The 16,796-nt window shown below is 37.7% G+C and overlaps 1 protein-coding gene across 3 annotated transcripts in view; it reads left to right on the forward strand.

The window, feature by feature from the left end:
* Positions 1–16,796, forward strand: part of LOC124777985 (ATP-binding cassette sub-family A member 7-like) — a 594,849-nt gene that overhangs the window by 272,214 nt on the left and 305,839 nt on the right. For all 3 annotated transcript variants that reach the window (XR_007015818.1, XR_007015819.1, XM_047253552.1), the window contains exon 23: positions 4,497–4,582. Coding sequence is in view for 1 of the 3 variants with exons in the window: in XM_047253552.1 (XP_047109508.1) it covers positions 4,497–4,582 (86 nt within the window). In the remaining 2 variants the exon portion in view is untranslated. The remainder of the gene's footprint in view (positions 1–4,496; positions 4,583–16,796) is intronic.

Consider the following 16,796-nt stretch of genomic DNA (forward strand, 5'->3'; position numbering starts at 1 on the left):
AGAGGCTACCCTCTTTCTAATTGAAGTTAGCAGATCAAACCTATTTCTACAGCAGTTAACACAAATCTGCCTGAAACTGTCCTACGTCAGTGTCCTCTGTTTTCTGTTCCACTTCCCACCTCTCTTAACTCCTCTCTATCTGTAACAATCCAAATTTTTTTCTACCTTGATCGAATTCAGCCTAAAGAGCTATAGTCTTCCCCTCTTCTTCCACTATCTGTCTATCTCTATTTGATATTCCGCATAACCACTGGTGGGTCTCATTTACTTCCCCAATGCCCACGCCACCCCGTTGGAGAAAACAACCACCACTGCAAAGCGAAACCCAAAGGTAACAATCTTACAGGAGGTCAAAACTTTATGTTCATTGGATTTAACATCAATTTGGCAAGAATAATTTAATAGTTTATGGAGCAAACGGGAAAACACATTTAGAAAATTTGGGCCCATGTGCCAGTAACTGCAAACAAACAAGGACATGTTCAGATCGTTGAACCAAAACACTTATGACAAACTATCTTCCATGAACTTGCCTAGGTAATAAACAAGTAATACAGTAGAACTTAATCTAAGCTGAACATGTATAACTTAGAAATCTGGCCAAACCATACAAATGTTTCAGCCCCAATGCATTTAATACACTTTTATATACTAATTTCTTTGCATAAACCAGAATGTGCCTAAAGTGGAAATTGAATGAAAATTTTAAACCCAATTGATAATTTATTGTATAATATGGAACAATAGCTTATATAGTACTAATGCATTACTGTATACCTTAGTTATTCATGTTTCTACAAGATTGCTACTTTTTACACAAAGACTGTACAACCTTGACAATGCTGTTATTTGAAAGAGGTGACTGTTGTTCCATTAAATAATGTTTTACCAGGTAAGGTCAAGTACTCCAGAGCTATGCACTACCTGTATTATTTCCTGACAATCTCAGCTGACTTGTAGGATTTTTAAGAGACAACACGATAAAGGAAGGAAAACTAAAACTCTGCTCAAACAGGCCATGAAGGCCCAACAGTACCGATTGGCCGCCATGTCATCCTTCGCCCACAGGCATCACTAGATGTGGATATGGATGCGTATGTGGTCAGCACACTGCTCTTCCAGCTGTACGTTAGTTTAAAAGACCAGAGCCGCTACTTCTCCATCAAGTAGCTCCTCAATTAGTGACAACACAATGTCAAACAAAAAGTATGTCCTGCTAAAACATACTAAGATTAAGGTAATCAACATGAGTGAGAAGGACAAATGCTCTGTGCAGGAAATAATGCTGCATTTCAGATGTGATAAAATACAAATTTATGTAACTTAACAAATAAGGATAAGATATGGGATGAATGGATGAAAAGGAAGGGGCAAATGAAAAGAAAGGCAAAGAAGACGGAGAGTGAAGACCTCAACAAGATAATGTGGGAAGGGTTTGTAAGTGTGTGGGCCAAAACATTATCTTTCTCTGGACCTGTGTTGCACAGGGAAGCTCTGAAAGTCACTAAAGGGCTTGGGAATGTGGAGTTTAAGGCATTCCAGACCTAGGTATAACATCTTGTGCAATTAGGTGTGTGGGGAAGCTAAGAATCTGCACAAAAACACAGCAACAGTGTGGATGGCAATACTGCACAACTTAATTGCGAATAATGACCAGAAAGACGTTATCAGTGTCAATGAGGTGTGTCTATTTTATTACACACTTCCTTCAAAATCTCAAGCAACTCAGGGTGAAAAGTGTATAAGTGGATAAATATCCAAGGAAAGACTCAGTATACTGCTGTGTGGAAACATGTTAGGTGAAATGGATAAGCCAGTGATGATTGGGAAGGTGGCAAAACCCTGTTGTTTCAATAAGCTTCCAATCACAAGGCGAAACAATAAAATGGCATGGATGGTGAGTGTTTTTATGGAGGAGTCATTGGGTGCTTTGAATGCTAAAACGAAGAAAGGACACCACCAAGTTCTTGTTTTCCTAAACAGTGCTACCTGCCATCAGAAATTAAGGTTATCAAATGTGAAATTGGCTTGGTTCCTGCAAGATTCAATCAGCTACACACAACCAATGGACCAGTGGTCTTCATATTTCTAGTCCCATTATCAGTGATTATTGATGCCGTCTCTTATTCTTTGTGTTGAAGAAGCTGAATGTGCATTTTCTCTTGCACAGTTAGTTTTTTGTCCTGGATCCAGTACACTGGACTGGTTTTGCAGTAATGGAAATAAAGCCTGAAACTTTCACTAAATGCTTCAATAAAACAGGGTTTGGAGGTGATGAACGAGATGCTTCCATACTCATAGAAGCTCAAGAAAATGCAGCAGAAATTGCTGAATTAATTCAAGCCCAAAAACATTTCTTGTAGTCCAGATGACTATATTCTAAGTGATGACTTTTAGCCAGCTCATTGCTCTTTTACTTCAGCAACAGATCTAACAGAAATCTGTAACACAGAAGATTATGAGGAGGAAACAACACAAGAAAAGAGGAGAAAATGATGTGTCTAAAAAAATCAACACGCTTGAAGAAGCTATTGCATTCATAAACAATATTATGCAGTTTGCAGCACACACAAATTCTCCCAACTATTGGAACTATTATATAGTGGAAAAAATTGTTTGAAGAAGAAACAATTTTGAATAAAATATTCAAACAAGTTTACCTCCTTGATATTTGGCAAAAAGGGCCCTTTTTGTAGCAAGGACATTATTTACTTAAAGCAGATGCTCAAACTGGTGTCCCTCTGATGTGACGCACGCTTGGTAACGTCGTACAGTACTGCAACCACATGCATAGCTGTATGTCCATGGGAACACCTTCCAGCAGGCCGGGTAGCGTTTCTTGCAGAAAGTGAAGGTAGTTTGCCCTGGTAAGTTGAGGAGGTAGTCGACCCAGTCCTATCAGATGGTCACCCACAATGCCTGCCCAAGTGTTAAGTGAAAATCGTTCTTGGTGTCCACGGACATATGTGACATGAGGATTTCCCTGTCCCCAGTAATGGACATTTAAAGTGTTGTAAAGGCCATCCCAATGGAGGGTGCACTCATTGGTAAACAACATAATGGCGGGAAAGTCGGGATCTCATTCAACATGTCGCAGAAACAACCAGCAAAACCCGAGCATGTGTTCGCAGTCCACCACAGGATTTAGGACTTAGACAAGGTGGAAACCAAATGGATGGTGGCCGTCATGCCTCAAAACCTACCAGACTAACCAAGGGGGGATCCTCATATCATGTCCAACCACTCAAGAACTTGTCGTAGGTGCTTCTTCGAGAACAGTCTCTTCAAATGCAGCATCCCATTGTGTTTGTGGTCTTCCACCATCACCGTGATGTCCCGCTAATGAGCCTGTTTCACTAAGTCGCCAGTGAATTGCTGTAACAGTTTGTGGGTGTGGGTGGCATCTTGTTAGGTACTGTTCCTCATACAACCGTCGAGCTTCATGCACGTTACCGTCGGCTAGTCCATAAACAAAAACCAATATCTCATTGTTCTTCAAATGAATACTGTGCTGCCATGCTTACTGTATGACTAAATTGCAGGTGATGTGTGTATGCTCCAAAGTAAAGCTTACACGTGAATGCCTCTGACATGAGGTGGAGACACATAGCAAGACTTTTGACATGTGTGCCTACCACATAGGGGTAGTGATGGGGTGAGGGACGTTTGTGTGTATGAACTGACAATCATAGCACTGGCTGTCAACTGATGACCGCCAACAGGGCAATCCCATGGCCAATCGGAGTGTGTGGCACCAAGTTTCTGTAGTTCAAAAATGGTGCGTTGTTGACCTACACAACATTAGTTCCTACTGACATCAGCTATTCAGGATTAAAATTTTGAGACAATTTTTCTCCACCCTGTGTATGTACAACAATAAATTAATTTAAAATTACAGAAAAAAATAAAGACATGCTGTGTTATTTATCAGTTGGTGTAACAGCCTAGTGATATATTGTACAATATGCAGTATGTCAGCATTAACTGTACAGAAGTAAAGCCATCCAACATTTATAATGGTATGCTTTGGGGTGAGCCTGCTACTTGAGAAGCTTTATGTAGCCTTGTTTGTTTTGTGTGCTGCGGAAACTTGTCCAATTTGGAAAATTATTGTAGTCCCATGAGATTCTGTTCTGAGTAAGTTTTACTGTACCAACTTAGTTAATTTGCAATGAAAACTAATTAAACAAAATTATCCCTGTTTTTTGTGCTAAAAATATAAACAAAATTAATGGCTACAATGTTATTTAGAAACTTTCCCTATTTTTTCAAATTCATATCAAAAGGAAAGTGAGACTTCCAGTAGAAAGCGTAGAACAGACACACATTAATACATGAATTTAAAATTTACAATTGTTATAATGAGTTAAATAACTTGTCTTCATGGGAGCACATAAACTGGAGTTACTGTTAATTATTCTTGCATTTGGATGCATTAAGGTTACAGGGACTATTTGAAAGTAAAAATAAAATAAAATGTTTCTTTGCATGTACAGGACAGTTATACTCGACGAACCAACAGCTGGTGTGGATCCATATTCGAGGAGAGCAATCTGGGAAGTGCTTGTTAAATACAAAACAGGTAACATTAACTTAAAAGTGTTCTCTTTGTTTTGTGTACATGATCGCACTTGTTATGTGCCCTACATATTTTTGCCGTGTATCATATTGATCGTAACACTACACAGGTGACTTTCCTTCTGGCAGCTTGATTATTGCTTGCTATTCTGTGTTGTGTGCACATTTATCTTAGCATGTCTTTCACATGGTCTTCTCTGTCAAATTTGTAGTTATTGTTCATTTCTTATGTTCTGTGGTTGATCCTATCTTCTGGTTTATTCAGCTCTTTGTTTACATACCTTCATACAGCTACAGCAATAGAAAGATAATGATGACACCTGTTTGTAACCACACTATCTCCATTATTGTGGTGTACTGACTAGGATGGTAATGTGAACTATATTGATGATGAGTAACTGAAGCAGAACTTTAATGTAGTTTTTCAGTATACTATAGCATAAAAAATTACCATGGGAAAATGTGTTGCAAATAAAACTTTACTTGCAGTCTTTTTCTTCAAAAGAATTCTGTAGTCTTGAATGAATTTAGTAACTTTACTTTGCAGATGTTAAAAGCTTACTTCTCTGATTTTGTCGTGGATTCATTTTTACATCACGTTCTTTGATGAAGCGAGGCCTTCAATGACCGCTGTAGCAGAATATTATGAAAGAATCTTTCACAAAACCTAAAGAAATTTTGGTCAAATGTAATGGCTGTTAGAGGCACCTAAGATAGTGTCCAGTAACTGACGAATGAGGCAGGAACTGGAACTGAGCATAGTAAAGCAAGGGCAGAAATGCTTAACTTTGTTTTAAGATATTCCTTTACAAAGGAAACACAGGAGAATTTCTCCAATTTAATCCTCGTACCACTGTAAATATGAAACAAGTGTTAGTGTCAGTTGTGTTGAGAAACATCTGAAACTGTTAAAACTAAGCAGAGCCCCAGAGATCAATGGAATTCCTGTCAGGTTCTGTACTGACTTTGTGTCTGAGTTAGCGCCTCTTTGAACTATAATGTATCGTAAGGCCTAGAACCAAAAACCATGTCCAGTAGTTTGAAGAAAGCACAGGTCACATCTGTTTATAAGAAGGGTGTTAGAAACGATCCACAGAACTGCTGTGTCCAATATCCTCGGTATCAATTTAGTGTAGAATCTTAGAACACTTTCTGAGCTCAAACAGAATGAGGTATCTGGAACAGGATGACCCCCTCCTTGATAACCAGCATGTCTTCCATAAACACTGATCACATGAAACCCAACTCACACTTTTCTGACATGACATACTGAAAACTTTTAATCAAGGTACTCAGGTAGATACAATATTTCTTGATTTTCCAAAAGCGTTTGACTTAGTACCACAACTATGCTTATTGTCAAAAGTACGATCATATGGGGTATCAATTTTTACTTGTGACTGAGAATATTTTTGGTAGGGAGGAAGCAGCATGTTATCTAGGATGGAGAGTCATTTTCAGATGTAGAAGTAACTTTGGGTGTGCCCCAGGAAAGTGTGTTGCGGCCCTTGCTGATCACAATGTATTATTAATGCCCTTGTGGACAATGTTAATAGTAACCTCAGACTTTTTACAGATGATGCATCTGTAATGAAGTACTGTCTGAATGAAGTTGCATAAATATTCAGTCAGATCTTTATAAGATTTCAAACTGGTGCAAACGTTGGATATGTGCTTTAAATGTCCATAATTGTAAAAATGTGCACTTCATAAAATGAAAAAAGATAGCATCCTATAATATCAATAAATCATAGTTGAAATTGGCCAACTCATACAAATACCTGGGTATAAAGCTTTGTTGGCATATGAAATGATTTGATCAGTCTACAAAGGAGACTGCGTACAAATCACTCATGCAAGTCATTGTGGAATATTGCTCAAGCGTGTGGGACTGTACCAAATAGGACTAGCAGGAGATATTGAATGTATACAGAGAAGCATGAATAGTCACAGATTTGTTTGACCTGTGTGAGTTTGTTATGGAGATGCTGAAAAAACTGGACTGGCAGCCTCTTGAAGATAGATGTAATCAGTCGTGGGAAAGACTACTTAAAAAGATTCAAAAACCAGCTTTAAATGGTGACCTTAAGAATATACTGCAACCCTAGGAATTGTGAGAACAAGATTAGATTAATTACAGCACACACAGAGGCATTTAAACAATCATTCTTTCTGCACTTCAAATGTGAATGGTACAGGAAGAAACTCTAATAACTGGTACAATGGGATGTACCCTTTGCCACACATTTCACAGTGGCTTGCAGAGTATAGAAGTAGATAGTTTGTTGGACATCTTTTGCCTTCTTCTTATTTATTGTAAATGTCTTAAACATCTTAAATTAAATGAGACATTTCGACAAGTTTAGGGAAAATCACAAAAAAAAATATTGTAGTAATAAAGACTGAAATAACAGTGATAGCATGAAAGCATTATAATACTAGGGTCATTCAGTAACTAAAGGCACAAACATACGTAGTAAGGGCAATGCCTAATACACGTAATTGGAACTTATGTAAGTGTTAGCTGGCAACCTTACTGTGAATGTTAGTCTTTTTTTTATTAATATTTACAGAAACATAGCAACTAAGGTCTTACTTACAATGGTATGTGTGCCAGAAGAAAGTACGTTTGGAGAACAGAAATCTACAATCCAATTTTTACTTTTGGAAACTGTATAACCATCAGAAATATTCTCTTGGATGAAACAAACAATGCAGCAGTAGTTGCATGAACTGCGTTCATTTTATATGTGGGTGAAAAAGTTTAAAAATGATCACGAAAGTTTAACCAACAAGCATGATTCCAGGTGCCTGGTAACATCATCGACCTCACTGTAGAAAGCTCATAATGATTCACTTATCCAAAAAGATTGTTGAATTGCAGTGGAACAAACTGCTGAAAAAATGTTGAGCAAGTATTGGCATAACTCATTCCATTTTTCAAAATAACCTAAGCTACTGTAAGACTTGTGCAAAGTGGGTTCTCAGAGAACTTTCAGGTCACCACAAGGAACAGAGACTTCACGTTTACACTGAGCTTAAAAATCATTATGTGCTGAAGGTGTCACATTTTTGACATTATTTTAAGCGATTGTGAAATTTGTATACAGCATTTTGAGCCAGAATTCAAGCATCATAGCATGCAGTGGAAACACCATGAATTGCAGGTCCATAAGGAATACAAAATGTAACCACCAGCTAGTAAGGTCATATTAACCATCATTTGGAGTGCCCATGATCTGATTTTCTGAGATTTTTTTGGATAAATGACACAATACCTATAACCTATATTGCTTGGGCATGGTTGAGAAAAAAGTAAAGTCAGCACTGAAGAGGAAATACCCAGGATGGCAGAAGAAAGGCATGCTGTTCCTTCAAAACAATGCTCGACCTCATACAACACAATTATTTGAAAGCTTCTGCTTCATCTCCCTTCGAGCTCTGGCCTTGATGCTCCAGATTTTTGTTTGTTTAGTCTAATGTAGGAAGCTTTGTATGGCATTAAGTTCAATGGCAACAAAGAGGTAAAAAAAGGTACAAAACTGGCTTTGAGATCAAATTAAAGAAGTATGCCCTGAAGAGAAAAGAAGACTCATAAGAAGATAGGATAAGTGAATAGAAATTTTGGGTATTACATGGAAAAATTGGCAAAAAGTTGTATTGATTTAATAAACCTCTTTTGCTGTGCAGTTATTTGTCTGTTTAATTATTAAATGACCCTTGCATGTAATGAAAATATTAAACAGAAATTAAAGTTGTGAGCTGACTGAGCTGGAAATCAAACATATCACTACCCAGCAAACAGAAAAGATGTTGAGCAGCAGACAGGATTGTTGACAAGTTGGCAAGTTACACGTATATAAAAGTTCCTCTTCAGAGTGAATGAGTAAATGGGAAAGAAAAAAGTATCTAGAGAAAGAGAATGGCTGGAAGACGAAAACAAATAAGTTGTGTGAGAGTTTAAATATTTTCTGCATGCCTACCTATTGCTCAGTGTCTCTACCATATGGCGAACACTGATCTGTCATTATATACCATATAGGGTGGGCAAAATAAACTGATCCAAAAAATATAAGACTGACACAGAATAGCCCTCATTATTGAAGAGGAGAACTGCTCATCACAGAAAATCCTGGAAGTCTCGACTTTGATGCACCAATCAGTTGCTATCACATTTCTGTGCATGCATTTCTCTCTCATGCTGTTCATGCTGTGTCCCGAGCGCTTCACTGTGTCGTTATGTTTCTTTGAGTGAGAGTAGCAGACATGTGTGGTGACCAATTGAATGCAACACAAAACGGTGCTCAATGATAAGATAGTGTGTCTTCCTTGCTGAGTGTTACACAAAACACAGTTCATGCAAAATATGTGTGAAACCATTCATGCAGTACTGTAGAACTGGTAGTGTTTTGGCATAATTTGTGGCAAAATGGCGTGAAATGTCATAAAAATTATAACTATCTGATAATAGTACAGACACCAGAAAACATTTTTAAGTGAAGGGAAGCCTGGAACAAAGTCCAAAGAAATCTTAATGTCGTTTATTTGTGTAACTGAGGCTTAAGAACTCGTTGCATCAAAACTTCATCAGTACCCATTGAAGCAATAAATAACGTTTGACAAAGTTCTCTTTGAAAAATTATCCTTGATTATTGAATGAAGTTATCTACTTAACTAATTCAGAAGGAAAAACTTATAAGCTAAATACTGAAAGAAAAAAATTTACATTTGTTAAACATATATCATGAAGTCTATGTACAGGTTGTTCACATAAAAATACTTGTACTCCTTAAGTAAAGGTCATTACTTCAAGTGGGTAAGTAGCACTTTGTCTACTAACGTTTGATCATACATAATAATTTTTTTTTAATCTATTTGGTTGCATAGTCCCATAACTTTGTTACTGAACGGTATTTTCAATAAATAGCTTCCTTTTTACTCCACAGCACAACATATGATGTCCTACAAAAAGTTTTGTGTGGGGCAACCTCCATATTAAACACAAAATTCTTTATGATTCCAGGTTTATTAGCAAATACTGACATAATTTTCAATGAGATTTGCGAGTCCTATCTTCTGTGTTTGGTCCCGATAGGCTGACTCTGATACTTTTGCTGCAATTGATGCGACGTAAGATTGTTTTCTGTGTGAAGATAGAGAACACAAAATGGCTGATTTGGCCACACAATGATAAAAGAACATCGTAGTCAGAAAAATTATTTATTGTATTAACATTATTTATTGTTATTTATATATGTGTGTTACTGTTAAATATTAACATTTGTATGACAAATTTTTCCCAATTTTTCGAAATTTCATATTATGGTCAAAGTTGGTAAAAAAGAGAATTTACCAATTGAAACCGTGGCTTCACCATAAGATTTCGAAAATGAAGCGTTAAATCTAAACGAATCACTCATAGATTTCACTGTAAATGAGTTAGAAAATCAAACCCCAGACTTAAATTCGGAGATCGCAAAAAATAACGAAAATTGTCATCTGGCCACTGCAATTACTGAAACTGCAGTGGGTATGGATCAATTTAATGGGATGATGAAGACAGTATTGCCCTTGGCCTGCTTGCTACCTTCCTGAAAAAGTTGGAACTACGCGACCGCGAATGCGATCAGTGGGAAAAAGAGACGGAAGCTTTACGCAATCGCGAACATGGGAAAAGAAACAGGAACAAAGAGATAAAGAATTAAAAAATGAAATAAAAACCAAATTAGCCAACATCAGGTCCAAGCAAATGAATATGAAGCAAGCATATGCACCAGTATTGAGCCAGGTCAATAAATTGGACAGTGATGTTGAAAACCTAAAAACTTTGCATTCTGCAATAAAGTCGGATGTGGAAGGCTTAACATCTTCCGTTACGAATCTCAAAAAAATAACCAAGAGATTTTGGATGAAGAGCTAGAATCTCACAAAAGACAAATAAATATTGGAATATCCAATTGGATAACCACTAAAAATACGGAACTTGACGCAAGAATTAATGTTGCCATTGATAATACTGTGCAGTGCGTGTGGGAAGAAATATGTTCTGCCATACAAGTGAATTCAGGTGCTGCGCACAATGCACGAGACAAAGAAAAAGAACCAAATGAAGAAGTGCCTATGTGGAGGCAGGAAATGAACGCTCACATTTGAAATTTGGAGAAAGCCGTTTCGACGGACAGCAGAATGGAAATGAATTTTCCTATGCAGCAGCCAAACGAGGAAAATGCACGAAAGATGACATTTGGGAATGATAGAATTTTCCAAATGCCCGACTTGTCGCCAGCAAAACATAATTACGAAGACAAATGTATAATGAATTCAGCAAAAATTGAGCAAAGTCTACTCAAGCATCACCATTTTAAAACATTTCCCAAGTACAAGAAGTCCATTCATCCAATTGTATTTATATGCGCATTCAGGAATGTCTTACCCAGATACTGGTCTGAATATCAAAAAATTCAGTTCGTGATGTCACACATCACCAGTGACGTGGCACTATGGGCCAGCGAAACTGCCGAACTATGTAATACGCTTGCTAAATTCGAGAAAGCTTTCCTTGCAAAATATTGGTCCACAGGAATCCAAGAACATTTGCTCAAAGAAGTTTATACCCTGGAACTGTACAATCCAAAAAAAGGAACTTGCACAAGTATTTTGAACGATACATTGCGAAAACAACATACTACTGCATTATTATCTTCCAAGTGCAGAAATTCTGACATGTCAAAATCCTTAGAAATGTGGAGTATTCTTGGGCTTACCAATTTAACAATAACATTATGACAGTATGTGTTATGTGCATTTGGAGTCATAATTAACTGTAGTGCAATTCCTTTGCCTTTAATTAGTAAGAAGTGGCACACAAGTTGCGCATCTTCTACGTAGAGTTCAGCCTGCACCTGTTGCTTAACTATCTGTGTGGCAGCGCCTAATGCACCAGACACTCTGCAATTTTGCCCGGGCAGTTTAGGTAATCTCTTTATGCGATTAATTTGGTCGAACAAGGTATGATTTATGTCACTTGTAGTGGCACCAGTATCCATGATTGCTTCCACACCACCACCATTAATAGTGACCATAATTGCAGCTGCGCCATGTATTCATCGACATATTTACAGATGTTAGCTTCTTCTAATAATTTGTCCCTGATGTCCCCACTGTCATCGTAATGTAGTGCTTTCAGGTTGATTGTGGGATTGCCTCCACTTATGAAACTGACTGTGCTCGGAAGGCCGTTCATAACAGTTAGCTCTAATTGGAATGTTGCTGTTGGCCAGATTGTTCTCCGACCTCGCATAGAACGACTACTGTCAATATGATTTTGACTGTTCGTGTTTGGAAAGATGGGCACAGCTTGCATTATTTTTGGTGTGTGGTTACCAAATCATAAAATTGGTTGCGGGTTTGACTGTTGATTCCCATTATTACTATTCGGATATGGGTTCTTGTTCCATTCATTTGTGTTTGACTGATTCGGAGGATTGTTGTGGTTGCTCCAGTGATTTCCATTCCGCCTTTTCCATGTTGCCTTTTTATTGTAGTGATTGTCATGGTAATTATTTCCATCTCCGAACTTGCGCTTATGATTTGTACCATTTCCCTAGTTACTGTCACCATAATTCCATTTACTGGCTACGTAACCGGTAGTCGCGTCATTCGAAGCATGGTTTGAATTATTATTGTTACCAGGCACGTTTGTTTTGTCATATCAACCTTTTCTGTGCTGATTACATTTACTCTGTTCATTACTGCTCAGGTTATCAACACTGTGACAATTGTCGCAGTTATACGCGAATGCTTGGTAGGACTTTGTGTCTTCTTGGATTAGGTCTAAGGAGTCGATCACCGAAAGGAAGTCCTCTGGATATTCATCTGGTACATTTATTAACTTCTCCCTATGGTTGATCGGTAATTTTGTCTTTAATCTGCGTAGTACTTCTTTGTGTGAGATAGGCTCAGACCAGTATCTCGTTTTTGCAATGTATCATTCAAAATACTTGTGCAAACTCCCTTTTTTCAGATTGTACAGTTCCAGGGTATAAACTTCTTTGTACAAACGTACTTGGATTCCTGTGGACCCATATTTTGCAAGGAAAGCTTTCTCGAATTCAGTGAGCATATTACATAGTTCGGCAGTTTCACTGGCCCATAGTGCCACGTCACTGGTGATGTGTGACGTCACGAAACGAATTTTTTGATATTCATACCAGTATCTGGGTAAGACATTCCTGAATGCGCATATAAATACAATTGGATGAATGGACTTCTTGTACTTGGGAAATGTTTGAAAATGGTGATGCTTGAGTAGACTTTGCTCAATTTTCGCTGAGTTCATTATACGTTTGTCTTCGTAATTATGTTTTGCTGGCAACAAGTCGGGTGTTTGGAAAATTCTATCATTCCCAAATGCCGTCTTTCGTGCACTTTCCTCGTTTGGCTGTTGCATAGGAAAGTTCATTTCCGTTCTGGTGTCTGTCAAAATGGCTTTCTCCAAATTTCAAATGCGAGCTTTCATTTCCTGTCTCCACATAGGCATTTCTTCGTTTGGTTCTTTTTCTTCATCTCACGCATTGTGCGCGGTGCATGAATTCACTTTAACGGCAGAATATATTTCTTCCCACACGCACTGCACAGCGTTATCGATGGCAACATTAATTCTTGCGTCAAGTTCCGTATTTTTAGTGGTTATCCAATTGGATATTCCAATATTTATTTGTCTTTTGTGAGATTCTAGCTCTTCATCCAAAATCTCTTGGTTATTTATTTTGAGGTTCGTAACGGAAGATGTTAAGCCTTCCACACCCGACTTTACTGCGGAATGCAAAGTTTTTAGGTTTTCAACATCACTGTCCAGTTTATTGACTTGGCCCAATATTGGTGCATATGCTTGCTTCATATTCATTAGGTTGGACATGATATTGGCTAATTCAGTTTTTATTTCATTTTTTAATTCTTTATCTCTTTGTTCTTGTTTCTTTTCCCATGTTCGCGATTGCTAAAGCTTCTGTCTCTTTTTCCCGCTGATCGCATTCGCGGTTGCGTAACTCCAACTTCTTCAGGAAAGCAGTAAGCGGGTCAAGTGCAATACTATCTTCCATCATCCCATTAAATTGATCCGTACCCACTGTAGTTTCATTAATTGCAGTGGCTGTACGACCTTTTTCGTTACTTTTTGCGATCTCCGAATTTGCAGTGGACATATTCAAGTCCGCGTTTTGATTTTCTAACTCATTTGCAGTGAAATCTGTGAGTGGTTCATTTAGATTTACTGCTTCACTTTTTAAATCTGATGGTGAAGCCATGGTTTCAATTGGGAAATTCTCTTTTTTACCGATATTGACTATAATATGAAATTTCGAAAAATTGGGAAAAATTCGTCACACGAATGTTAATATTTAACAGTAACACACATATATAAATAACAATAAATAATGTTAATACAATAAATAATTTTCCTGCCTACGATGCTCTTTTATCATTGTGTGGCTAAATCGGCCATTTTGTGTTCTCTACCTTTACACACAAAACAATCTTAAGTCGATTTTTGCAAAATTGGATTTTTCTAAATACACACTTCCAAAATCACAGAGCTAAACTACAACTAACTACAATTTTACTTTCTGTAGAGAATCAAAGAAAAATGCTGTAGAAGTAAGTTACGATCTTGACAGAGCAAAATTTCATTTGAATTAGTTTTTGCCGTAGTGATGTACAATTTGTCATAAACAGGATTAGTTGACCTTTTTGCATGTTGTGGTACAGTACATCAGATGGATACAGGATGGTCCATTGATAGTGACCAGGCCAAATATCTCACGAAATAACCATCAAACGAAGAAACTACAAAGAACGAAACTCATCTAGCTTGAAGGGGGAAACCAGATGGCGCTATGGTTGGCCCACTAGATGGCGCTGCCGTAGGTCAAGCAGAAATCAACTGCATTTTTTTTTAATAGGAACCTCCATTTTTTTATTACATATTCGTGTAGTACGTAAAGAAATATGAATGTTTTAGTTGGACCACTTTTTTCACTTTGCGATAGATGGCGCTTTAATAGTCACAAACGTATAAGTACGTGTTATCACGTAACATTCCACCAGTGCGGATGGTATTTGCTTCGTGATAAATTACCCGTGTTAAAATGGACCGTTTACCAATTGCGGAAAAGGTCGATATCATGTTGATGTATGGCTATTGTGATCAAAATGCCCAATGGGGGTGTGCTATGTATGCTGCTCGGTATCCTGGATGACATCATCCAAGTGTCCGGACAGTTACGTTATTTAAGGAAACAGGAAACAGGAAGTGTTCAGCCACATGTGAAATGTCAACCACGACCTGCAACAAATGATGATGCCCAAGTAGGTGTTTTAGCTGCTGTCGCGGCTAATCCACACATCAGTAGCAGACAAATTGTGCGAGAATCGGGAATCTCAAAAATGCTGGTGTTGATAATGCTACATCGGCATCGATTGCACCCGTACCATATTTCTATGCACCAGGAATTGCATGGTGATGACTTTGAATGTCGTGTACAGTTCTGCCACTGGCCACAAGAGAAATTATGGGACGATGACAGATTTTTTGCACGGGTTCTATTTAGCGACGAAACGTCACTCACCAACAGCGGTATCGTAAACTTGCATAATATGCGCTATTGAGCAACGTAAAATCCACGATGGCTGCGACAAGTGGAACTTCAGCGACCTTGGCGGGTTAATGTATGGTGCGGCATTACGGGAGGAAGGATAATGGGCCCCCATTTTATCGATGGCAATCTCAATGGTGCATTGTACGCTGATTTCCTACGTAATTTTCTACGAATGTTACTACAAGATATTTCACTGCATGACAGAATGGCGATGTACTTCTAACATGATGGATGTCTGGCACATAGCTCGCTTGCGGTTGAAGCGGTATTGAATAGCATATTTCATGACAGGTGGATTGGTTGTTGAAGCACCATACCATGGCCCACACGTTCTCCAGATGTGACGTCCCCGGATTTCTTTCTGTGGGGAAAGTTGAAGGATATTTGCCATCGTGATCCACCGATAATGCCTGATAACATGCGTCAGCGCATTGTCAATGCATGTGCGAACATTACGGAAGGCGAACTACTCGCTGTTGAGAGGAATGTCATTAAGCTTATTGCCAAATGCGTTGAGGATGACAGACATCATTTTGAGCATTTATTGCATTAATGTGGTATTTACAGGTAATCACACTGTAACAGCATGTGTTCTCAGAAATGATAAGTTCACAAAGGTACATGAATCACATTGGAACAACCGAAATAAAATGTTCAAATGTACCTACGTTCTCTACTTTAATTTAAAAAAGCTACCTGTTACCAACTGTTCGTCTAAAATTGTGGGCCATATGTTTGTGACTATTACAGCACCATCTATCACAAAGCGAAGAAAGTGGTCCAACTAAAACATTCATATTTCTATACGTACTACACGAATATGTAATAAAAAATGGGGGTTCCTATTTTAAAAAATGCAGTTGATATTTGTTTGACCTATGGCAGCGCCATCTAGCGGGCCAACCAAAGCGCCATCTGGTTTCCCCCTTCAAACTACACAAGTTTCGTTCTTTGTAGTTCTTTTGTTTGACACTTATTTCGTGAGATATTTGGCGCAGTCACGATCAATGGACCACCCTGTATATGAAATAGAAACACATATTTTATATTAGAAATTGGAATTTTAATTGCTTCGGCTAGCATAAATTATGATGAATGTAACCTAAGCTTATAGTATATTCACATATTGGCAATAGTTGAGTAATTGAATGACTGTTAAGCAAAGTTACTTCAAACTTAATGTATCCCAATTAAATTTGCTGTTCTACTATTATTTAAATACACGCATTGGACTAGTTACTTTTAATACTTAAATATTCACACACAACTATTAGTATGTGGAATAATTAGTGGTATCACTTCTTATCCTTAATTAAAAGTAAATGAATTAGATATTTCACACAAACGCCACCTTTTTTGACTTTATAATAAAAATTAGTTTTATCAGAAAATTCACACAATACTATAGAACACACAATATTATCACTTCACTTCTTAATTTATTTTACTCTTTTTACATTTTTTGCTTGAAGTGAAGATCAGTAGGAAAGCAGCGTGCTGAAAAATGGTTAATTTGTGTTTTTCGTAATCTCAGGGACATTTCTAACTGTCTTCTCACCTTGC

Source organism: Schistocerca piceifrons, chromosome 2 (assembly GCF_021461385.2).
Source record: "Schistocerca piceifrons isolate TAMUIC-IGC-003096 chromosome 2, iqSchPice1.1, whole genome shotgun sequence".
NCBI lineage: Eukaryota > Metazoa > Arthropoda > Insecta > Orthoptera > Acrididae > Schistocerca > Schistocerca piceifrons.